We start from the raw sequence: 26,853 nt of genomic DNA, 5'->3' as shown, positions 1-26,853 counted from the left end.
TTGTTTATTACAGCGCAGTTTTTAATAAGGCGTCATCTCTGGACAAGTAACGTTAATCCTTGGGAGTTCTCGCTTCGGCCATAGAGAAATATAGTAAGACAAGAGTGCTCACTCCATACATCCGTTCAGACTATTAATTTCAGTGTCTACATCTAGCATCGAGTAGCGGAACTATCAGTACTGCTACTTGACAATAGATGTAGCACCGACCGGCAAGTCTTATCTCAACAGCGTAAGACTTTCCGGTCGGTGCTACATCTATTGTTAAGTAGCAGTACTGATAGTTCCGCTACTCGATGCTAATATTCTTTTTGGTACTAAAACTGATGTATGGAGTGAGCACTCTATGTATTTTTTTTTCTATGCTTCGGCTGGAACCTGCAGTTTTACTACAGCGCCATCTCTGGGCTAGTGGCGTTACTCGTTGGAGTTCTCGCTGTCCCGCAGCGCGACCATGTCGGGCAGTTTGTAGTGCTGCATGTGGTATGGAGGCTCGGGGCTTGAGCAGGGGCGCGGAGTCTGCAATATGGGGTTTGGTTACTAACGACATCTATGAGTGGTCTTAAGGATATTAAAATGTTATTGATATTAGAAGTTTAGTTTCATGGTGTCCGCTAGCTGGCGCCGGTGCACGGAGCAGGGCTATAATAAACCGCGAAGATCGAAGTTGGCAAATTGCGGGCATTTTTCTCTGTCATTCTAATTACGCCTTCATTGGAGTAAAAGAGACAGATCCCCGTAATTTGCAAAATTCGCGGTAGCCCCTCAAGCGCGCGCGCTGGTTCCTTGTAGGTAAAATCCGCCGCGGCGTTCGCGCCATATAGCAACGCTCATACTATTTTTCGCTAACCCGCTACCGCATAATGTGCGGAGCCATCACAGGCCCATCCAAAGAGAATTAAATCACTACGTCCCACGTCCCATCTACACCGACTGTCAAATTCAAAGCACAAAGTTGAAACACTACCAGGCGTGGCTCGCTCCGCGATTTCGTCGCGTCACTAGAAGTACATACAGCCCACACCAATTTTGGTGTCTAGCCATAGTAGCTGCCGCGCACCACTACGGAACGGACGCCTGCTCGCCCTTGCGCCACCTAGCGGTCATATCTGTCGTAATAGACGCGTTTTGTTAGAGAGTGAATCTTCTGTACCTAGTTCTATTATTTATTCTGTGACACTACACTTATACAACCAATTAATTTTTAGTAAACTATTGATGTTATGTTCCTTACCACTGTACTACGTCCGCGTCTCCTTTGTGGTAGGATCCCTTTTCTCGCCATAAAGAATCTGAAAGAAAAGTTTGCTCATAAATAAGAATGCCATTCCGAGATACCGAGTTACCGACCTATACACCCAAGCATAGAGAAATAAGTAAGGATAGACTGATAACTCCATACATCAGTTTTCTTACCAAGACCATAGAGAAAAAAATACATAGAGTGCTCACTCCATAAATCAGTTTTAGTACCAAAAAAACTATTAGCATCTAGCATCCAGTAGCGGAACTATTGAGATAAGACTTTCCGGTCGGTGCTACATCTATTGACAAGTAGCAGTAGTACTGATAGTTCCGCTACTCGGTGCTAGATGTAGACACTGAAATTAATAGTCTGAACTGATGTATGGAGTGAGCACTCTTGTCTTACTATATTTCTCTATGCCAAAACGCAAGTTATTTTGTAGTCGCAGTTGTAGGGCAAATGAACAATATGATGCATGTGCAATTTACTTGTACAACATCTAACGTCAAGTTGTAAACTGTTTTAGTAGTACATTTTTCGTCAGTAGCGAAACTAGTGACATCTGGTGACAAGTAGCGGTACTGATAGTTTCACTACTTGACGTTAGATGTCGACTACGAAATAACTCGCGTTTTGTTTGGCGTTTTGGTTGTGGTGTTCAGTAAACATACCGTATAGTAGATATGGGTATGTTGAACTGGTGAGACACTGTCTAGAAGGTGAGTCCGCGACTGACACAGTCGGCGTGTCGCAACACTTCACTGTTGTTGTTGTTGTTGTGGTATTCAGTAAACATACCGTATAGTAGATATGGGTATGTTGAACTGGTGAGAGACTGTCTGGAAGGTGAGTCCGCGACTGACGCAGTCGGCGTGTCGCAACACTTCACTGTTGTTGTTGTATTCAGTAAGCATACCGTATAGTAGATATGGGTATGTTGAACTGGTGAGACACTGTCTGGAAGGTGAGTTCGCGACTGACGCAGTCGGCGTGTCGCAACACTTCACTGTTGTTGTATTCAAACATACCGTATAGTAGATATGGGTATGTTGAACTGGTGAGACACTGTCTAGAAGGTGAGTCCGCGACTGACACAGTCGGCGTGTCGCAACACTTTACTGTTGTTGTTGTTGTGGTATTCAGTAAACATACCGTATAGTAGATATGGGTATGTTGAACTGGTGAGACACTGTCTGGAAGGTGAGTCCGCGACTGACGCAGTCGGCGTGTCGCAACACTTCACTGTTGTTGTTGTATTCAGTAAACATACCGTATAGTAGATATGGGTATGTTGAACTGGTGAGAGACTGTCTGGAAGGTGAGTCCGCGACTGACACAGTCGGCGTGTCGCAACACTTCACTGTTGTTGTTGTATTCAGTAAACATACCGTATAGTAGATATGGGTATGTTGAACTGGTGAGACACTGTCTGGAAGGTGAGTCCGCGACTGACACAGTCGGCGTGTCGCAACACTTCACTGTTGTTGTATTCAAACATACCGTATAGTAGATATGGGTATGTTGAACTGGTGAGACACTGTCTAGAAGGTGAGTCCGCGACTGACACAGTCGGCGTGTCGCAACACTTTACTGTTGTTGTTGTTGTGGTATTCAGTAAACATACCGTATAGTAGATATGGGTATGTTGAACTGGTGAGACACTGTCTGGAAGGTGAGTCCGCGACTGACGCAGTCGGCGTGTCGCAACACTTCACTGTTGTTGTTGTATTCAGTAAACATACCGTATAGTAGATATGGGTATGTTGAACTGGTGAGACACTGTCTGGAAGGTGAGTCCGCGACTGACACAGTCGGCGTGTCGCAACACTTCACTGTTGTTGTTGTATTCAGTAAACATACCGTATAGTAGATATGGGTATGTTGAACTGGTGAGACACTGTCTGGAAGGTGAGTCCGCGACTGACGCAGTCGGCGTGTCGCAACACTTCACTGTTGTGGTTGTATTCAGTAAACATACCGTATAGTAGATATGGGTATGTTGAACTGGTGAGACACTGTCTGGAAGGTGAGTCCGCGACTGACACAGTCGGCGTGTCGCAACACTTAACTGTTGTTGTTGTTGTTGTATTCAGTAAACATACCGTATAGTAGATATGGGTATGTTGAACTGGTGCGACACTGTCTGGAAGGTGAGTCCGCGACTGACGCAGTCGGCGTGTCGCAACACTTTACTGTTGTTGTTGTTGTGGTATTCAGTAAACATACCGTATAGTAGATATTGGTATGTTGAACTGGTGAGAGACTGTCTGGAAGGTGAGTCCGCGACTGACACAGTCGGCGTGTCGCAACACTTTACTGTTGTTGTTGTTGTTGTGGTATTCAGTAAACATACCGTATAGTAGATATGGGTATGTTGAACTGGTGAGACACTGTCTGGAAGGTGAGTCCGCGACTGACGCAGTCGGCGTGTCGCAACACTTCACTGTTGTTGTTGTATTCAGTAAACATACCGTATAGTAGATATGGGTATGTTGAACTGGTGAGAGACTGTCTGGAAGGTGAGTCCGCGACTGACGCAGTCGGCGTGTCGCAACACTTTACTGTTGTTGTTGTTGTTGTATTCAGTAAACATACCGTATAGTAGATATGGGTATGTTGAACTGGTGAGATACTGTCTGGAAGGTGAGTCCGCGACTGACGCAGTCGGCGTGTCGCAACACTTAACTGTTGTTGTTGTTGTGGTATTCAGTAAACATACCGTATAGTAGAAATGGGTATGTTGAACTGGTGAGACACTGTCTGGAAGGTGAGTCCGCGACTGACACAGTCCGCGGCCTGCCGCAGCACCACTTCGCTGCGGCGGATGCGTTTGTTGATGTTCATGTATTCAGTCTGTTGTGTTTGTTGTTGTTGTTGCTGTGGACAAAAGGTAGCAGGTTGTTTATTTAGCATTTACCAGTTTTTGGCAATTGCATTAGGCTTCCTCTCCACTGCAGCGGAACGAGGCAGTGGAGCGGTGATCGAGCGAGACAAATATCCACCAATAGAATTGCATTTTTTTATGATATAGAAGGCAAACGAGCAGACGGATCGCCTGATGGTAAGCGATTGCCGCCCATGGACACTTACAACACCCGAGGGATTGTAAGTGCGTAGCCGGCCTTTAAGATGAGAATACTCTTTTATTATCTCCCTTTGCGCTATTGGTGGAATTTTACCTCGCTCACCGCTCCGCTGACGCGCTCCGCTCCAGTGGACAGGCTGTCTTAAACAGTTATAGATTTCGGCGTTATTCATAAACGTCTGCTACATTAATCAGCTGATGATCGTCGTTTGTCCCTCTCTATGATGGCATAATGACGATCATCAAGTTCATCAACTGATTAAGTTATCAGCCGTGTATGAATAATGCCACTTATATCAGGCGTGTCTCACTCCGCGATTTCGTCGCTACAGGTAGCTAAAAGTACATCCGTTCGGCCCCAATTTTGGGGAAAGCCATAAGCCGTGCGTGGCGCTGTCGCCACCTAGCGGCCATATCTGTGCTGATCGTAACAGACGCGTTTTGTTAGAGAGTGAGTCTTCTGTACTTAGTACTATTATTTATTCTGTGGTTATATCTGGTAGTTAGATCCCACAGACAAGACATCCTCTAGACTGAGTCAAAGTCAAAGTCAAAAATATCTTTATTCATGTAGGCCTAGCAACAAGCACTTATGAATCGTAACATACTTATAAATTATCTTAAGCTAATTATCAGAGCAATTTATTGATGTTATTATTCCATAATAATATTGGATTATTATACAATAACTGAGCATAGTAACGCTACCCTCTCTGCCACTCATACGTAAGTTTTACTCCATCTTCGAGTCAATCCCGTGCCGTGATTGGTCCGTGTCTTTGAACGGACCAATCACGGCACGGGATTAGCTCACCTCGTCCCCCCGCACCCCCGTATTTTTGGCAGCATCGGTTTCAAGAAGTAATTGCTCTAAACTCAGTCTAGAGGCTTCCTAGGCTATGTTAGATCCACTCACCCTATTATTCTCCCCGACGTGTATGACGTTGACGGCGGGGTATATCTTCTGGCTCGGAGTCACCTCCACGTACGGCGCCGCCGACGCCTGAATCTGTACTGGCTGCAACACAGACCGTTCCACAGTTATTCCATGATTCCTTAGCGGGCGTCCATTATTTACGTGAGGCGTTGACCCCCCGGAGAGATGTCATAAGATTTGTCTCGACCCCCTTTCCGTCCACTAATCTCACGTTAGATCTTTTTAGGATTCCGTACCTCAAAAGGAAAAAACGGAACCCTTATAGGATCCCTAGTGTCTGTCTGTCTGTCCGCACTCTCATTCCCTTACCAGATGTCACTGACCTGGTGTATGATGAAGGCTGGCGGTTCGTCTCGCGTGTCGTAGGTGTGATCCGTCTGCTTCGGTCTCTCTTCCCTCGTACTGGCTGCACGTTGGTCTCATACCCTTACTAGATGTCACTGACCTCTTGTATGATGAAGGCTGGCGGTTCGTCTCGCGTGTCGTAGGTGTGATCCGTCTGCTCCGGTCTCTCGTCCCTCGTACTGGCTGCACGTTGGTCTCATTCCCTCACTAGATGTCACTGACTTGGTGTATGATGAAGGCTGGCGGTTCGTCTCGCGTGTCGTAGGTGTGGTCCGTCTGGTACTGGTGGCACGTTGGTCTCATTCCCTCACTAGATGTCACTGACCTGGTGTATGATGAAGGCTGGCGGTTCGTCTCGCGTGTCGTAGGTGTGGTCCGTCTGGTACTGGTGGCACGTTGGTCTCATTCCCTCACTAGATGTCACTGACCTGGTGTATGATGAAGGCTGGCGGTTCGTCTCGCGTGTCGTAGGTGTGGTCCCCGGTACTGGTGGCACGTTGGTCTCATTCCCTCACTAGATGTCACTGACCTGGTGTATGATGAAGGCTGGCTAGTACCAGATCTTAGATCCCGTTTTCTAAGAGGACCTTGCATTTTGGAGACAAAGCAAACCGCTTGAAACAGGTGTTCCTGGGGGTGATCTGAGCTGATTTCGCCCGGTTGCCGAGAGGTCCCCCCCAGCAGGTGGGCAGGGGAGGGGGGGGGGAAAGTGCCTCCGGCACGCCTCACTCTAAATTTTATATCTGCATACATCTAGCAACTATATCAAGTTTGGTGTCTTTTTCGTATAATTCGAGGATGGAGAATTCATTTCTGTGACTATACATTCACTCACCCATCCAAAAAAATCGAGAAATTCAAAATTCAAAAAAAATCTTTCCACTTTTTTTTTTAAATCCTCTACAAAATTAAAACTATGAGGATTTGCTCTAAAAAAAAATACATGTGAATAGCCCAGTTATTCTACTATATAGAATAATAAACTTATCAACCATTTTTGACTAACAATTTTATTTAAAAAAATGTTTTGTGTCGCACGGCGGACCGTGCTGAAGTAGGTATACCTACACGCATTTAGTTTAGACACGCATTCACTTCAAAACATTATTCAGCATAACGCAAGTAGGTACAGAAAGTAAATATTTAAAACAATAAAGGAATTTAAAATAAGTACGATATAACTGAATATTGGATTATCCTATGCAGAATGAGTTGTCTACCTACTGGATAGTTCACGACAGATCAAATTTTTATTTAGTTATTGTGACCTTATCTTCTACGTCTTTTGAGATACTTATCTATGTATACATAAAAAATATAATAAATTTGCGTGTAGTGTATCTAAACGGAGGTGAATGCGGTGCAGTGCAGCGGCGCTCGCGCTCAGGGACCGTTGGTATTAGTTCCCAACATCTTTATTTAACTTCCGTTAACTTGAATCTTTTCCGCCGTCTCAGTATCTGAAGGTTGTCTGGAAGAGATCGCTATTTAGCGATAAGTCCGCCTGTTGTTACCTACATTTTTGTACCTGTTCATACTTTTGTAACATTTCTTTTGTAGTGTGCAATAAAGCATTTTATTATTATTCACTTTATTTATCTTTCATCTTAAAAGTTAGGTTTTTTTTATTTTATAATATGAATATAAAAGTAAAATATAAAAACAGAAAACAATAAAAAATAATAAACACATTATAAAAAACCTAACCTAGGGTGCCGCCAGCAGCGGGGCAAGGCCCAAGCTGCCGGTGGTCAGGGCCGCAGAGAGAGGAACCGGCGGACTATCCGCGCCGTGTCCAAGATCACCGCCTTCTGCATCTGGCGCCTTCTGGCCCTTGATCCAACCACCTAGCGAGAGTCTCTCAAGATGTTGGTCGAGACTCTTCGCTATTAGACCGTTCACTGAAACGACTATCGGGACAATGATCGTCGAATCAACATCCCACATGGCGGTTATCTCGTGAGCCAAGTCTAGGTACTTACTGGACTTGTCCTTCTCGGCCTTCACGAGATTCTCATCATGGGGGATGGTGATGTCAACGAGCACGGCCCGGCGTTGCGATCGATCTATTATCACAATGTCAGGCTTATTGGCTACAATAGTCCTGTCAGTGATGATAGATCGATCCCAATAGAGCGTGGCACGACCATTCTCGAGAACAGGCGCAGGTAAATACTTGTAGTACGGTACTTCGCGGTCCACAAGACCATATAGAAGAGCAAGCTGCTGGTGAATAATCCTGGCTACGAGATTATGTCTGTGCAAGTACTCGCCGTTAGCAAGATGAGAGCAACCGGAAATAATATGCCTGAGTGACTCTCCGGGACGGCTGCATGCCCGACAAATGTCGACCGTACCATCCCTCAGGATATATTTCCGATAGTTGTTCGTCATCATTACTTCGTCCGCAATTGCACAGGCAAAACCCTCGGTTTCTCCGAAGAGGTCCCCGAATCGTAACCAGTTCACCGACGCGAGCAGGTCCACATCGGGTCCCGTGAGGGCCTTGTAGAACCGCCCGTGTAGCACCTTACTCTCCCATGCCGCCTTGCGATCCGCAGTATAAAGTACCACAGGTTTGCGCCAGTTCTCGTTTGCCAAGGAGAGCGGCGTGAGGTTCCTGTCTACTGCCACCACATCACGATGCATCCCACACTCGTTGTTAAGGAAATAATTCCTGAGATTGTACACCTCGCGGTTGTGGAGATCCTTGGCGTTTAGGAAGCCTCGGCCTCCACACTTCCGTGGGATGTACAATCTTATAACTAACAAGCGTGGGTGTAGCATGCGATGTGCGGTGAGCAGTGATCGGACCCTCCGATCTAGGGCGTCCAGTTCGGTCTGAGTCCACCTTAGTATGCCAAAGAAGTATGTGAGTAGGGGCATTACCCAGGCGTTGAAGGCGCGCACTTTGTTGCCTCCTGACAAAAGACTGTTAAGGACTTTTGTGAGCCGACTGAAAAAGTGCTCCTTCACCGACCGTCTAATACCCTCGTCCTCAATACCCAACGACTGTTACTAACAAGGTATTTATAGGTTTGTGATTCAGAGATAGATCTGAAAGCCATTGTCTCAGAGAGTTGTAAATTTGTTGAATTTACAACCCTCCCCCGCTCTACATGTATAACCGCACATTTATCGACACCAAACTCCATGTTGATGGCACTACTGAAGACTTCGGTAGTTTTCAGTAGGTCCAACAAGTCTTGGCTATTTGGTGCAAATAATTTGAGGTCATCCATGTACAAAAGGTGAGAAATGACTTCACCCTCTCTCCGAAGCCGGCAACCTAGTCCCAAATCTTTCAGCAGGGTGAGGTTCATGAGGGGATTCAGAGCTAGGCAGAACCACAGGGGACTCAGACTGTCACCCTGAAAGATTCCTCGCTCAATCCTTATAAAATCCTGCGGGCCAGAACGGTCATCCCCGCCTCCTGGTTGACGAAGGACTGTGGTCCACTGCCTCATACACGCGCTTAGGAAGGCTCTCAAAGCTGCATCTGCATGTCTATGAGGAGGAGCTGTTTAGTACCACGGGACCCAACCCTACATCCATTTTGAGCGGAAGCCAAAATATTGTTTGCGACAATGTGCGCATTGATTTTTGCTCTCAAAATGGATGTAAGGAGCTTGTAGAGTGTAGGCAAGCATGTGATGTGTCTGTAGTTTTTTGCTTCCGTGGTACTACCGGACTTGAAGAGCAGGAAGTTGTTAAGGAAGGTGGGAGAGAACCAAGCTCGAGGGCTTGTTGGAATTGTGTTGCCACTTATTATTATTATTTATATATTTCATTTATATTTGCATATATATCACGTCCAGAAGTAATATATTAATGTAATCTACAACAAGAAGCATAAAAACTTATAAGAAACCATCAAAACATACTTAAAAATCCTAAAAAAAAGCTGCATACTGCTCTTACAATGCAGGTACGCCGCGCGACATAAATCATTTTTTTACAGAGTTATAAAAGAAAAATGATTGAGAAGTTTACTATTCTATATATAAGGATAACTAGGCTATTGACAGGTATTTTTTTTCTAGAGCAAATCCTAGTAGTTTTAATTTTGTAGAGGATTTTCGAAAAAAAAAGTGTAAAGATTTTTTTTGAATTTTGAATTTCTCGATTTTTTTGTATGGGTGAGTGAAAGTTTAGTCACAGAAATGAATTCTCCATCCTCGAATTATACGAAAAAGACACCAAACTTGATATAGTTGCTAGATGTATGCAGATATAAAATTTAGAGTGAGGCGCGCCGGAGGCACTTTTCCCCCCCCTCCCCTGCCCACCTGCTGGGGGGGACCTCTCGGCAACCGGGCTTAATCAGCTCAGATCACCCCCAGGAACACCTGTTCCAAGCGGTTTGCTTTGTCTCCAAAATGCAAGGTGGTGGACCTTAGATCTCTTGCTAGGCGGTTCGTCTCGCGTGTCGTAGGTGTGGTCCGTCTGGTACTGGTGGCACGTTGGTCTCATGCCCTCACTAGATGTCACTGACCTGGTGTATGATGAAGGCTGGCGGTTCGTCTCGCGTATCGTAGGTGTGATCCGTCTGCTCGGGTCTCTCGTCAGGGGAATCATACTGGCACTGCACGTTTGCGATCGGGAAATCTGGAACAAATAACGACGTAACGTATAGCACGTTAGGTTTATTTCTCTAGCCTAGAGGGATAATAGTTATTTGTTTTACAAGGGGGCAAAGTTGTTGTTTAACCGGTCGTGCTAATATTGATACCCGAGCAAGCGAAAGATTCCAAAATTGAACCACAAGCATAGCAAGTGGTTTGAAAAATGGAATCTTGAGCGTTGCGAGGGTATCAAAGCACCAGGGTTAAACAAAATTTGCCCCCGAGTGAAACACAACATTTTTCACCACACCTACCCGAAGAAAATGTGAACTGTAAGTAAGATATAAAAAAAAATCAAACCATATTATCATCCACCACTGGTAGGTATGTCTTCATGGGTCACCGAATGATTATGACTCCGGCTTAAGGCTGTCAGTCCACTGAGGCGGAATGCAGTGCTGTGGGAATTACAACCAATGCTATTGGTTGATTCGGGTTCCGCTCCGCTCCGCGTCAGTGGACAAGCAGCCTTAAACCGCTAATTTCAAGAGATGATTGAGCTATTATTTGTCGTTCTGGCTTTTTGCAGCTAAAGGAGGGTGGAATCCCTTAAAACAGAGGACTAAACGCCACTTGTACCATACAAATAACCCGGGGTTAACCGGTTAAACCGGAAACCCAGCCAGTGTCAAATTGTACTCGTAACCATGGTAACTCCAGCTTTACCTTCTTAACCTCAGGTTAGTGGGGATGGTGCGATTGGCGCTAAGTGGTGTTAACCCATGAATTGGCGCAGCCAGTGCTTGCTGCTTTTTAAGAAAACGACTATCATTTGGTCATCCAAAAGTTCACCCAAGGAGAAAATATGTCTTACCATTACGTCCTGTTTCTAAATGAAGTCCTTTGCCTAAGAAGGGGCTGGTATCCATCGATAGATAACATAGGTATAGTTGGTGAAACCAAATTGTCAGTAAATAAGAACAAAAAAACGATACTCATCCTTTTCTTTTAGGTGCTAGTACTAGTGTAAGACAAAGACAGTATGATTCTCTCTGTCTATGATTGAAATGAGACAGTCCTTTGACAAACTATATTAATACTACATATATTTATAGGCATAATAGGCTCTGCTCCTGATAAGCTTAAAAAATGTAAAAATAAAAAATACTTACTTCGTTGAGTCATTATACTCATTATCAAAGCGAACTCACACTGGTCTCAGGTGCCACATATAGAATAGATATTGGCACTTACATCCTTTATGCCAATTTCTACGAAACGACAGAAAATATCAATTTAAAGCCAAGGATAGACTGGGCGACAAATGTCCCGGCCAGTGGGATCCATAAGGGATTTCCCCTGGGTCATCAAAAAAAAAATGCCTTTGCCAAAATGTGTTACGTACAAAGTTTATGCTTCCAATGATGGCAGGAGCGTAATAACATATACTAATCTATGCTACTATGCACAAGAAAACGGATGAGAACGGTAGATGGCAGCACTTGCTATGGCAATGTACATGTTTATGTTTCCGATCCAGGCTACAAGATGGCAGACCCTATAGTCATTTCCGATTCCCGTCTCGGTGCCCAAATAGGTCCTAAAATTTTACGGAACGATATTCAGGGCTATCTAAAATAGAAAAACAGAGAATAAAACAAGTAGTAGACGACAAAAACATTTTATTACCCCGATTACAGCCACCCCTTACCCTAAAATGGCGATAATTCGATATTTCCTATAAATAAATACATTTATAAATAATTAAGTCCATACAAATACGTGTTATTCAAACATTTCATTTTCATACACAAGTTTTAAAGTAAGAGACGAGTAAATAATAAAAACTTTTAATTACGAGTACAACTAGATGGCGCCACCGTGGTAAATTTTACTTAGTCGTAAGTAACGCCATCTAGTGAGCTCTCCTAGTTTTATGTGTTGAATGTTTATTTTACTGGTCTCCGATTTGACACAGAAAACAAATATAGAAAACTTTTTATATTTACAAATGTAAAAATTATAAAATTGTTAAGATAGTTTTAGTTGTTAGAAATATAAGCTGGTTGATCAAAAATTATCAGTGCAAAAACAGTTTTAGCTATAACACTGTTGGAAAGTCAAATACTTTAAAATAAATTGAAACAATTACTGCTTAAACACAATTTAACTGTATTTATTTAATATAAATCCACTGTATTTTATTCATATACTTTATTACACGTAGATCCTTATTACAATATTACAATAAAATAAACTAAAATAGTCAATAAAGATATCTTAAAATACAATAAAATCAAACTATAAGTTGACAACAAATAAAAAACTAAAAACTAATCAACAAATAATATTATGTTGGATAATCCTTTGGATGTTCTATTTGGCTTCCTAGGAACTTAATATTTGGTAAATACAAAAAAAAATATTGCACTAGATGTGTAGTCTAAGTTAAAATCGTGCCCGTATCAGATGAAGAAGATGGCGTTATTATATGTTTTGTAATCAAAACTTATCGCAAAATTTTCGGAGCCGCACAGCACCATCTATATTAGCTGTCGATTTTGAAGCAAGAATTTTATTGGTCTTAGATTTTACCTTTACACATCTAGTAAATCTATGGGTAAATAAATTTTATTTGGTCAGTCAGAGTGAAATCAAATACTAAAGAGTACAAAGAAAAAAACGCAGTAAAAAGTATCCTTACAGAAGAATATTATTCTCATTTGTAGGTATAAAGGAAGTTACTTAAATATGTATAACTTAAGGTTAGTATATTTTTAGTTTAAACGAATAAGGGCCACTGGCCCCATTCACTAACCCGGGGTTAACCGGTTAAGAATAAGAAATATTTACTAGCACAAAAAATAAAACCTGGAGTTACCATGGTGAAGTACAATTTGACACTGGGTTAACGGTTTAACCGGTTAACCCCGGGTTAGTGGGATGGTGCAAGTGGCGCTTAGAATGCTTGTTATATGTATGAAGATTAAGTACTTACATCTGAATGTCATTAAATCAACCTTTTTTGAACACAGAACACCCACATAGTGCCATCAGATATATCAGAGCTGCGAAGGTGCTCAAAAATATCTGAACAAGCATTCTAACGTCTTGACAATAGGGGCGTTTTCAGATATTTATGAGCACCTTGGCAGCTCCGATATATCTGATGACGACTGTACAATTTTAAATTTTACCAGTCCAGAACCTAGAATATGACTAAGTAAAAAATGTTTTTACACTAAGCAGTGAAATTAAAATAAATAGGAAATAGATTATATAGAAATACTTAATTGAAAATTCACAATAAATTTTAAGTAAGTAGTAAATAGCTTACTGATTTAACTAACCACAAATTAATAAACACTAAAATTAAAATAGCTGCTCTCGGTTAAAAATATGGCGAAAGGAAATTCAGTCCTAATATAATTTACCCTAGATTAGACTAGACAAATATTTTAAGTACACGATGTGACTAATACATTATCCGTTTCAACATATGTGTAATAGTAATTCATTTAATACGGTAATAATCTGACTTTAAAAAGTACTTTGAATAAAACATTTTTTGTTACTATTAATTTAGTCAGTATTTACTTCGTTAAATAGTAAGATTTAAAAACTTGTTGAAGGTAAAGTTGGGAAATCTTACAGATTTCTCGATTTCACGTTTTGGGCAAATTTATTTGTGTATTCCTATTTTTTGCCAGTAGATAAATAAAATAGATGCCTATTTTCAGAAATAATAATTACCTTACATCGACTTATAATTATGTATATCAATATTATCTATTCATATATAATCTTAGGTTACATTATAATAATTAACTTTGGCTCCTATTTTATATACTTTGTCCCTGTAAATACATATTTAGTAGAAGTCTTTGCCTGGCATAATACCTTTGAAATAAAATAAATACACGTTTTATGTTAAATGAGCTGCCTGAATAATTATGCTTATATTAATACTATTAATAGTTTTATACAAAAAATCTTTATTTATTATAGTAGTCCATGGAAATATTCGAAAGTAGCTAAGTAGAGTTAGACCAAGACAAGTATGCAACGATTTTGATTTTGCACTCAGTGCAAGTTATACGTTGTAATTTCATAGAACTTTGACGTTTAAAATTATTTCAATAAAATTAATTGTTTATGTAGAATAACCCGGGCAATATTATATATTTTTCGCTGTAAACTAGTTATAGAACATTATATAGCAGTCGGGGTAAAGATACCTACTTTTATCCTATCAGAATTTATGTTATTTCTCCCATTTTTCATGTTTCGCCACCGATAATACACTTAATACAGAGCTGAGCTGTATTCATTTCATTCATCATAAACTTATGTCTACCAATTTTTATATCCATTTAAAATAAGTACGACTAAGGTAAGTACTTTACAATAATATATCTATTTTTGGCAAGATTATTTAAGTACTTACATCGATATATATTTCTTAACAAAGTTCGCTGCAATACTCTTAAAATAACCTTAATCTTGCAACTCGTGACTAAATACTTAGATTAAACTTTGTTCTCTTCAAAGATCATTTAAATTTAGTGTTGGGAAAATCTACTTAGTACATTTTTAACGGTACCAATTCGAATGGCAACTTTGCCCACATACGCATGAGTTTAAAATGTCACTTTTTATTTATTGTAACCATAGAGAAAAAAATACATAGAGTGCTCACTCCATACATCAGTCTTAGTACCAAAAAGACTATTAGCATCTAGCATCGAGTAGCGGAACTATCAGTACTGCTACTTGACAATAGATGTAGCACCGACCGGAAAGTCTTATGCTGTTGAGATAAGACTTTCCGGTTGGTGCTACATCTATTGTCAAGTAGCAGTACTGATAGTTCCGCTACTCGATGTTAGATGTAGACACTGAAATTAATAGTCTGAACTGATGTATGGAGTGAGCACTCTTGTCTTACTATATTTCTCTATGATTGTAACCGTTTTCAAACCGTTAACATAATATTTTTTTTTGTATTAATTATTAGCGTTGTTTAATACTATGATAGTTCGAATTTTATTAAGTAATAAATAATTGGCAATATATGACACGAAAATTCAATAAAAAGATCAAATATTTCGGTTTGTGAGACTTTGGTATTAACTTTTAAATATTTTATTAAAATCAGTATGAATATTTGGTATATTATTTGGATAAAGGCCTGTGAAATATGACGCGATCTCTTGGACAGGTCTCCACGGAAGACCAGCGTCAAGATACCTAAAGGTAACTTGACATCAAGCTGAGGGGAGACCTTTTCAGTGACGTATGCTTTATATTAATAAAAGTGTAATAACAGATTTAAGCAATATTGTAAGCGTCCTGAATACATTTATTTTCTGTCTTTCTTTTAAATAAATAGTGTTTAAGTTATCAAAAGAAATGGAGTTTACAATGCTTCGTCAAACCTTTCCGAGCGAGTCTCCGTCATCAAATCGAGCGGGTCCAATATCTGCGTGGCCCTGGCGCCGCGTCTGCCTTTAGAAAACTGACTTTTTATATCATACTTTTCCATCCAATTCCTCAAAGTTTTTCTCGGTACCCCGTATTTGTTAGAAGCAGCGTACACACTATATCCTTTCTTCACAGCTATCAGTGCGTCTCGAAGATGCTGGGACGAGTACTGTTTGTAGCTTTTCTCTTGGAAAACGTCCGTTTCTATGTTGACTATAGCATTAGGCCTCCGTCCGACTATCCGGGGCCTGGCGTGGATATTGAGGGGTATCCCGTGGTCCATGTCTATGAAGTGCCGCGTCACGATTTCCGTGGAGGTCCGTACACCTGGAAGAAGCCAGGAAAGTGCCCATTAGTGTTTAGTTTGGGGAGAGCTGAAAGAAACGGGCGGCTTTTCCTGGCTTCCTACAGGGCGGGGCGAGGAAAAGTTGCACCAACATTACATTAAATGTATAATATTAATCACTACATAGTATAAAACAAAGTCGCTTCCCGCTGTATGACTGTGCCTATGTACCTATGCTTAGATCTTTAAAACTACGCAACGGATTTTGATGCGGTTTTTTTTTAATAGATAAGAGTGATTCGAGTGGAAGGTTTATGTATAATTTGTTAACCCGTGCGTAGCCGAGGCGGGTCGCTAGTATACAGGGTGGCGCATTCAGATCGGTCAGTATGGGAAAATCTGAAACTATAAGACATACGACGATCTCTTCTTAGGAACCATGTCATCGATTTTAGTAACAAGAAAAACTGCATTCATACATTTAAAAAAAATGTGTACTCAGCTCGGGAATCGAACCCGGACGTTTTGAAAAAAAAAATCTAAAATTATTTCTATTTAGATATCGATTGTGTAGGTCTTAAGCAGTAAATATTACTATGAAACATGATGTCTGAAATGAATAAAATGCATTGTTTTCATAGCCTTTAATTTATTTTAGTATGTTTTCGAAATGGCCACCATTTTTTTCAATACATTTTACATAAAAAAAAATTAAATGTATGAATGCAGTTTTTCTTGTTACTAAAATCGATGACATGGTTCCTAAGAAGAGATCGTCGTATGTCTTATAGTTTCAGATTTTCCCATACTGACCGATCTGAATGCGCCACCCTGTATAATATAGATATAGAAACCTTACAAAATATGAAGATTTAACGTTCATTTTTTTATAATAAAATTTAAAGTCGATTCTCGGTATTCAAATACTAAATTTGTGGGTATAGGTAGTGTATTTATATCATGGATATTTTAACATAAAATGTAGGTAAACGAAAAAGAAATGAATGAATAATGATATTTTGGTACATAATTTGATTTTCCCCTGTAAATATTCGTTTTACATCTAATTAATATAATTTTCTATGTAAATAAATAAATCATTAACTAAATTATTTAAATGTATGAGAAGAAGAAGTGAAATGTGGTCGTAAATTTATTTCTATTGTTATTTTACAATCTTACTTTATTTTATTAAATTAATGAAATAAACACCTAACTGTAGTCATTATCAAGTAGTTAAAATTGATCAATAAAATGCTGTTTAATTTTATATAAGTTTATTTCATAACTCCCGTAATATAGCAAAACTGGTACAATCATTTCCATATAATAGATAGTATATAATAATAAGAATATTACACATGCAAATTGAATAAAACGGCCCATTTTTAGTAAACCCAAGGTTAGGTAATCGAAACATTTTATTTCTCATGTAGCTTCATTCTTTTATTTTCACTAGGTTTTTTTTCAAAATCTTTAGTTTTATTAATACTTTAGCTTTACTAAAAGCAGACTACCCTATCCAATTTGTCTGTATTTATTTATTAATATAATTTCAACGGGCGGACATATTGTTTTTCATTAAATACAGAGATAACGAAACGACACATGAGATTGACGCATCTTTTTAATTAACATAAATATCAGAAAATCATTTTTTAATAACAATACGTCTCTATAATCTAAACACTCGTTTATTAAAACAATAATAAGATAGAGAATTAGGTGAAACGTTCACAGTTGTGGAAGTTAACATAATAATCCCTTTATTTAATAATTTCGCAAACTTCTGTATTATATATTGAAATAAAGAGTCTAAATTAATTAATTAGCTTTTTATTCAACATATTAATCTTCTGTGTATCTTTTTAACCAACACAAAATAAATTTCAAAATGAGAGATTGGCATAAAAGATTATCAACGGCATATTAGGACTTGATAGACGTTTATAATAATGCCGAATGTTAAATAGGTACCAAAAAGTTGTATCCTCGTGCCGCCCAATGTACATTAGGATGTACACTCAGTTTCGATGGAATATCAACCTTAATTAAAAACAAAGTAGGTAGCATTTCATTTGTCTCGTAAATTTTTCGAACAAAAGAAATTCAACCCAATTGAAAATACAAGATTCAAACTTCCTTAGCTATAATTTTGTATGGTGGGCGGCAGGAGGGTATACCTACCTACTTAAATTTCATTAAAAACCGGCCAAGGGCCAACCATTAAAGGGTTCCGTACATTAAGTCCGACTCACGCTTGACTGCTCATTTCTAGATGTGTAGGTTTCAGGGCTCGGAACCGAAACCCAAAATAGCCCAGTATTTTTTATTATTTTATGCTCTTTACGTAGGCATGAATCATCTATTTAGGTAACACCTTCGTATTATTAGATTGTCCCATTAAAAATGAAATAATAAACCAAAGAATTTTTTATATGAAGAAAAAACCGGTTCCGAGCCTTGGTAGGTTTTCCTGTCATCTTAGGCAGGCGTGGCTCACTCCGCGATTTCGTCGCTTTGCTAAAGGTAGGTAAAAGTACATCCGTTCGGCCCCAATTTTGGGGAAAGCCATAAGCCGCGCGTGGCGCTGTCGCCACCTAGCGGCCATATCTGTGCTGATAGTAACAGACGCGTTTTGTTAGAGAGTGAGTCTTCTGTACTTAGTACTATTATTTATTCTGTGTCTTAGGTAAATAACTATTTTGTGTTTTGTGACGTGGTAAACCAATTATTTCTTTTATAACTGTTAACTTCCAAAGCCGCGTCCGAATCACCGTTTAAGTACAATCTCAACTAAGCAAAAACATAACGACACCACAATCATACATGGAAAATGTACGCACTGTCAAAAAATGGACAATCGAGAACAAAAATATGTATACACATTGCCTCGTCAGTTACATGTATAAGTTCATTCCTATTTTAATAACTTATTAACTCAGACATAATATAATATTTAGTATTTTAATTTAAAAAAAATGAAGATATTTATTTCACACACCAGGAGCCCGTTTCTCAAAAGCTTGTAACTTGTAATACAAGTGGAAGTCCCTTACTAACAAAAGCTGTCAAAAAGTGACATCCGCTTGTATTACAAGTTACAAGCTTTTGAGAACCGGGTCCCAGGAATTAATATTTTAAAACGGGTCAGTGACGTTTTTTATGTCGAAAATTGCTCGACATGTTTCATTTATAACGAGGAGCTTCAACAAGAGCCGCACTCATCGGCTGACCGACACTCTCCGACTTTATAAAGGCGAGTGACCCATTTTGATACATTTAATAAGTGTATACATACTTTTGCACTCGAGCAAACAAGCAGCAACATTTACAAAATGAAACTAATACTGCTTACAACATTTAATACGATGAGAAAACATTAGATTAATGATGACATTATATTATATAAACAAAACGGCTGTTTATTTTCATATAAATTCATGTCATTATAATAATCTTAAAAGGAATCGATTAGTCTTCAAAGATGGATAATTTGTTGCAAGAAAAAGTGTCTTAACCACTACATAGTATAAAACAAAGTCGCTTCCCGCTGTCTGTCTGTCCCTATGTATGCTTAGATCTTTAAAACTACGCAACGGATGTTGATGCGGTTTTTTTAATAGATAGAGCGATTCAAGAGGAAGGTTTATGTATAATTTGTTAACCCGTGCGAAGCCGGGGCGGGTCGCTAGCTAGTAGAGTATAAACTATCGTGAGACATCGTATTTTTTGTCACTCGTGCGACATGTTTCGGAGACTGTCGAGTGAAAACATAAAATTTATTTTCTTCTTAAATTGCAGTATGTACCCAATAGAAAACGAGTAACTATTAGATTAGAACATTATGCAACCAGTATGGTATGGGAAGCATGTAATGTTTGTACAAATTTTGTACAAAAAGTACACATTCCTTACGAATTTCAACTTTGCCCAACCTGTGATAATCTTTTACTGGCAGGTTTTTTCCCTGTCAATCTCTCGTATAAATCCAATATCAGAATTGTAGTAAAGAATAACAGTTATAGACCATACCATTAAATCAGTCAATAATGTGAAGATATTCATTTTTAGGCCTTATTTTTTTATCCAGCAACAAATAATTTCACTTTAAAGACAAAACGATTCCTATTTATTATTAAGTTCAGTATACAATAATAGTATATATCTACAGTAGCACTTACACACTATATATTATGTATATTTAGTTATACACTAGTAGGCACTTCATGGATTTGGACAATTTTATATTTGCAATATATTAGCGACAGTTAATTCTTTTTATGTCAGTCATGCCTAAGTGTCCGTCAGAATAGAAAATAGTACCTAATTAGAAGTAAAATTCAGATCAGAGATTACTTATTTCATTGTAATATAAGATTATAATCTGTAGGTATAAAAGATTGTAGGTCAACTGAAAGATGTAAGAAAAGAGATTGTAAGAAGAGCGAATATAGAATAGATCAGGGACATATTATAAAATTACGATTCCCATTTTCGTAGTAGGCCCTCAGGGTAGTCGGTGGATACAAAAATTGTTTTATAAAGCCATTGTGATATAAATATACACAGATCTCAAACATAATTGGAGCTAATAGGTGTAATAAATACTCGTAAAGTATATAATTTTCGAAATTTACTTAATATTACAAATATAAAAGTGTCCATATAAAACAAATTATTCAGAAACAAAACTAAGGCATTATATTTAATATAACTATCTGGAAATTAGGAACATAAAATTGCACTGAAGCCACTAAAATCACTAGTTAAAAACATGAAAAGATCATAATTGGCTTTATATTTTAGCATTTTTTTTAAATCTCTAGCGGCCCAGCCCACAATACAAGAAAAATCAACACTATTAAAAATAGAATTGAATTTGTTTCATTTCATCATCGAATGAAAAAAAAAAAAAGCAACTCTGTGTGTATTGAATAATGATTTAAAATTCATTGTAGGTAATTAGGATAGGTACGTACTAGAAATACTAGAATTAAAACGGCGGAACGCTAGAGGAAAGACTGATATTTAGCAAATAACAATATGACTCAGATTGGAGGTCTGGGGCCCGTTTCTCAAAAGCTTGTAACTTGTAATACAAGCGGATGTCACTTTTGACAGCTTTTGTTAGAAAGGGACTTCCACTTGTATTACAAGTTACAACCTTTTGAGAAACGGGCCCCTGAAGTAAAATATAGTTTTTGGTAGTGATTTTATTTGGCCATAGTACGTTTGCACTAAGTAGCAACATTCTCTTACGTACAACACACGACCGTAACAAATCTAAAATACTTCAGCTTTTTTTTGCCAAATAGACTATAAAAAAACGAGGATAAGACCAAATGCTTGTCTTTTTTTCTGTTTTTTTTTTAATTTTTTTTTAGTATATTGTACGTAAAAGAAACAAATATCCTACCGAAAATATTCGTTTAAAACCTAACGTTCAAGCCACAATGGAAAGAATAATATTAAGTACATTATTTATTGAAACAAATAAATTACAATTTATATATTGTAATAGTTTTAAGCCGTTCGTAATTTTGAAACACTCTTATGATTTTAGGGTTACAAAAAATATATTATTAAGTCATAATTCAGTAATGCAATTTGGCATAATAATTACAATCGTATAAGCAAAATTCCTCATGGTTTTGTTGTTAAAAATCCCGATTCGGTTAACAACCATAAAAAAAAAATACAATTCATTCACTGAATACTAAGGCAATAATTAAAAAAAAAAGGCTATAATTGGGCAAAACTATACTCAAATCACATTTACCTACTCACTTTCAATTTGACTCAAAGACAATGATTATTTATTCCAATATAACCAAAACTAATAAGGCAACGTTTTTTTAACATGTCTCTATCCCTATCCAGCAAAAATGCCTTAAAAGGCATTCCTGAATGTTCAGATATTTTTGACAACCCTAAAACCAGTCCCAGGGCTGTCCCTTAACTCTATTCTAATTTCATTTTAAGTCTTTTCATTGTTAGTGGACGTTGTCCGAACAAGCACACTTTTAAGTTTTTCTCAAAGGCCAATTTCATTAAATTTAAATATAAATTGTATAATTAATTATATCTAATCACAATTTTAGCAAATAAAAATAGTTTTTTAATTGATAAAATTGCGCGCTTAGTGTTATATTAAAATTAAAATAAATAAAATATGCCTCGGATTTACCCTTTTCAAAAGTTACCCTTTAAAGGAAACTTCACTGGGTAAACATAACTCTTTGGGTTTATATTGCGGGATAAGTATGTATTCTTTGGAATTAGGAATAAGAATATAATTTTTATTTATTTAAAATAATATAATGAAATCTTTGCTTATTCTTTGGCAGTTAATAATTTTAATAGGTCGTATACACCTCAGTTTATATATTAATCCAATTCTTTTAAAATGGCCATGCAGTTTTTTATAAACATTGTCTGATTTTTCAGACCTTATCCAACCATGCCCAATTTGGACCGCTTATATGCAATAATTACCGACAAGTGCAAGCTTTCAAAAATATATGCTCATGCATATAACCCCTTATGTTAGATAGCATCATCAGCACAACTTGAATCTAATTAAGTAAAAATTTTGGTGGGCAAAGTTACCTATAAACTATATGGTAACTTTGCCCATGACTTTTAACAAAGCAAAACTTGCTAGTGACGCTCCAAACAAGTAAACAAACAGATTATTTTGTCATTAATAAAACAAACTGCCTTTAATTCAATGTTTTAGCAGGTTTCTTTGACTTTTGTCTGTATTCACCGTTGTAAAAATCCAATCTGATTGATTGATTGATTGATTGAATCTAGCAATATTTTGACTGCCTATAGCTATCCTACTCATGCACCGTCATGTCAATAGCAGAATCATCTTTCTTCTCCCTATCATCATCACTAGAGACCCCTGGAAAGCTCAAAAAATGCTTTCCAAAATCCGTCTCTTCATATTCCTCCCCACTCTTCGCCTCTTCGAATTTTTCTAGAGGGAACTCGAATTTTTCTTCCTTCTGCTTCTTGCTGTTTTCCACGAACTGCTTGAGCTGCTGCGGCATGGGGAAGGAGGACTTAATGTGGCACCGCTTCATCCAGTTGCGGAGGGACTTGCGGGGAACTTTGTGGGTCTGTGCGGCCCTGAATTAAAAAAAAAAGGGTTTACACTATATTTATTTATTTATTTAAACTATTGCACAAAATATATACAACATTGTACAAATGTCGGACTTAATGCCAAATGGCATTCTCTACCAGTCAACCATAGGGCCAAACAGAGATACCTACAATTGGTGCAGAGAGAGATAATAACAACTACACTACTAATACTGCTATTATGAAGAAGAAAAACACCACAATTATTATTAAATCCCGATATAGATTTTTCTATCTATCCTCTAAAAAATATTTAATATAAGATAAAGGTCTAAAATGTCCTTAAATCAGGATATCAAAAATTTTAAGATTATGAGCCCAACGAAACCTTTAATTCACGCAATAATTTAGAGATTACTACAAACAATTTTGGCGGTTGATGTTAGCTAAACCCCTTGACACCCACGGACGCTGTATAGCATCCGCAATTAGGATAAAATTCTTTTCTCAATTTAAAATCTTAAGGTTTCTCAGCTGGCAAATTTTTGATCCCATGGGACTCAAGGGGTTAAGACCTCAATTTCGTCTAAACTGGCCAAAGTAATGCATATTTTTACTTGCACGTAAAAACAACTCACCTATAAATACTCCCTCCTTTCTTGACATCCATAAGCGCAGCCCACATGGCCTCATTCGAATACCGCCGGTTCGGATTAAACTTTCCCATCATCACCCTCTCCAAATCCTTCCGAGACAAACCGGACGAACTTATTTCTTTCCCTTCTAAAAACTGATCCAAATCCGACTTCAGTACAGTCTCCCCTATATCAACGTTCCTGTCTTTAAAAATCGGAGGCCGACCTCTTCTGCGGATCTGTTTCTCAAGAATCTTAGGGAAATCTTTCGCTTCTTTCGGTTTAGGAATCAGTTCCACTTCAGATTTTTGGTTTTTGAAATCTGGCTTCGGCTTTTTCTGGCCGCATTTGAGGAGAGACACTTCTAATTCCCCGTTCTGCTCCAGCCAGGACTTGTAATAATCGTTTTCGGTTTTGTCCTTCTGTTCCTCTTGGAAGCCGTATTTGGTGAATTCCTGTCGTATTTCTGTTGCGTTCATTTTGGAGAGTCTGTTGATGTACTCTGAGTTTGCTTTGGCTAGGTTTTGGAGCTTCGTTTGGAAGAATAGCTCGCTTTCGGGTTTTACGCGGAGGTAGTTTTGGCGACCTACAATAGATTGCAGTGTGAATGTTGATGCAGTTTGAATAGAGCCCTTACAGACCTGCGGCGAAAACTTTTATAAAGACGGTTAATTTTAAAATAAAATGTGTCTATCTTCGCACAAACCGGTGAACTCCAACCTGAATTGTGTCGCTAAACTTCAAACTCGGATAAATCCATTGTCAGATTATTCAATTTTGGTATTAAGAAAAGGTAATAGGGTAGATATTTGCTCAGAGCCTTTTGAAGCTTTTTGAAGGTATCGCCATAAGTCTGCAACGGCCACACGTCTACCGACTACGCAATGCAATAATATCTAATAATGCTACAAAATACATTTGAAATTGTTGTAATTAAGCCAAAAAAACAAAACAAATTAATTTTTTTTTATTAACGTTAGGTTGCGTTGTCAGTAGCTGTAATAAAAATAAACTAAAGTAATTCGAAAGTCCTTCTTTGATATTTTAGAGAAGGTAGAAAATCTCCAATTTTACTGTTTTAAATAAACAAGCTTTTATTAAATTATACAACGGGACTTAATCGCGTATCTAAGTTTTAAGATTAAAACAAAGTTTTTAGATCTTAAAACTTAGATACGCGATTAAGTCCCGTTGTATAATTTAATAATGTGTAAAAATCGTGAAAGTTTAAATCAGTGTTAAACAAGCTTTTATTTTTTACGCAAGTTTGATTAGGCACATATTATGTCAACTAATTTCAATAAAAAGTTTTCATCACTACATAGTATAAAACAAAAGTCGCTTCCCGCTGTCTGTGCCTATGTATGCTTAGATCTTTAAAACTAGGTACGCAACGGATTTTGATGCGGTTTTTTAATACATAGAGTGATTCTAGAGGAAGGTTTATGTATAATTTGTTAACCCGTGCGAAGCCGGGGCGGGTCGCTAAAGTGTAACTATAAAAAAATTACTTTAACCTCCAACACGGAATAAAAGCTTGTTCATACCGAACCATGAATGTCTTTCACAAAGACTGACATGTCTGTAAGATAGCCCTGTCAGAAATTTAAACTTAAACCATTATAAACACATTCATGGTTCGCACAACTAAATACCAATCACTATTTGTGACGTTATCTATGAAAAGGGACCTTATTGTCGATGGCGCTTACGCCATTACTAACGATGCTCCGATATAAATGCAATGCCGCGCGACGCTGTGCGGCGTTAGCGCCATCGACAATAAGGTCCCTTTTCATAGATAATGCCCCATTTTTCTCTACTAGTAATAATAAAACTGGCCTACCTTACAGACATTCTTTTTTTATCAATGTCCATTCACAATGAGTCTTCACACACTTTACGGACATTTTACACGCGCGGTTTAAAAAAATAAATAAAAAGGTTTTTTTTTTGAGCAAGTGACAGAGTCACATTGCAAATAAACATTGGTTTAAAAATAAAATAAATGGAAAGAAACATTCATAATGTATTTTTTTTTGATAATAATTATTTGTTTTGCGTTAACAATTGTATTTCAACAACGATAGAGATCAGAGCACAAAAAATGACTCAAAATATGGTTGAAATATACCTTGTACTTATATTAAAAAAAAAAAAGTTATTACAAATTCTTACAATTCATTCTATTTATGTTTCGAAAAAACGAACTAATTTCAAAATGTCGGAAGTGAATTGGCAAAATTGCTAAAGTGAATAAATAAGTCCATCTTTGCCCATGTAGGTAACTTTGCCCACCAGTAATATGGGCAAAGACACGTTACGTAACTTTTTGTACCAATGTCGAATTATTCACAATCCTCTCCCTTTATGAGTATTTCATAATATATTTTTCTTCGCATAGTAAATCGTCCCATAGAAAATTTGAATTCGCCTTTTTTACTGACAAGATTTGCTTGACCAGCTATAGTATCGTTTTTTTGTGCTCTGATCTTAAAATAAATTTTGTAGTAATTTAATTTAAACGTTGTAAGCTTACCTGAGGGTTGTCCTAAACTGCTGCCGGGTTTGCCTGATTCCTCGTCCTGAAACAAAAGGTTTTTGAGTTATATTATTTTATTCTAACTATTATTTATAAAAATTGTTTAATGTATTATATGAATTAGATAAGTGTATTAAAATTTAAAATACACTATCCAACCATATACCGCATAGGCGTCCTCTAGTGCTTTTGACTGTTGAGTTATAGCATTTGCGTTTGAATTTTGTGTTAGCGCGATTTAGGAATTACTAGTCACGTTTTAACGCCATATGACGGTTAGTGACTACTTTCTCTAGTTATGGAAGAACATATAATACATACTTACAAAAAATATACAATATACAAATAAGATTACTAAAAACAATAGTTCCTCTAAAAATAAAACTTCAATATAAAAATAATTATCATAAATTGTTTAAATACTGTAGAATACTGTGAATATAAACACTTATTGGGGCAGCTGGACAGGTATAAAAGACCCTCCCACCTCCGGACCCTAACCAATGAACCATACTTTAAAATACCTAATAGCACCAATGAATATGGGAAAAGGCTCTGTTCAATATACCTACCTAATATCCTGAACAGCTTACCCAAACAAGTAGTAGAAACTTTCGAAAAATATCCTGATAA

General features: G+C 37.8%; 1 protein-coding gene across 3 annotated transcripts in view; it reads right to left on the bottom strand.

Moving 5' to 3' along the window:
• Nucleotides 1-370: 370 nt before the first annotated feature.
• LOC134660473 (protein bric-a-brac 2-like) overlaps nucleotides 371-26,853 on the bottom strand; it is a 39,731-nt gene continuing 13,248 nt past the window's right edge. Inside the window, exons 7-12 of one of the 3 annotated variants that reach the window (XM_063516233.1) lie at nucleotides 26,218-26,263; nucleotides 10,109-10,221; nucleotides 5,248-5,349; nucleotides 3,966-4,123; nucleotides 1,235-1,292; nucleotides 371-519 (exon numbers count right to left, since the gene is read on the bottom strand). In XM_063516233.1, the coding sequence (XP_063372303.1) occupies nucleotides 418-519; nucleotides 1,235-1,292; nucleotides 3,966-4,123; nucleotides 5,248-5,349; nucleotides 10,109-10,221; nucleotides 26,218-26,263 (579 nt within the window). In that variant the 3' untranslated portion in view covers nucleotides 371-417. Of the gene's footprint in view, nucleotides 520-1,234; nucleotides 1,293-3,965; nucleotides 4,124-5,247; nucleotides 5,350-10,108; nucleotides 10,222-15,561; nucleotides 15,990-22,759; nucleotides 23,089-23,681; nucleotides 24,265-26,217; nucleotides 26,264-26,853 lie in introns of those variants that run through there. The other 2 variants (XM_063516232.1, XM_063516234.1) reach the window with 2 other exon arrangements.

This window comes from Cydia amplana, chromosome 27 (assembly GCF_948474715.1).
Source record: "Cydia amplana chromosome 27, ilCydAmpl1.1, whole genome shotgun sequence".
Taxonomy (NCBI): Eukaryota; Metazoa; Arthropoda; class Insecta; order Lepidoptera; family Tortricidae; genus Cydia; species Cydia amplana.
The sequence above is the reverse complement of the archived record's forward strand: the minus strand, read 5'-3'. Positions and strand labels throughout refer to the sequence as shown.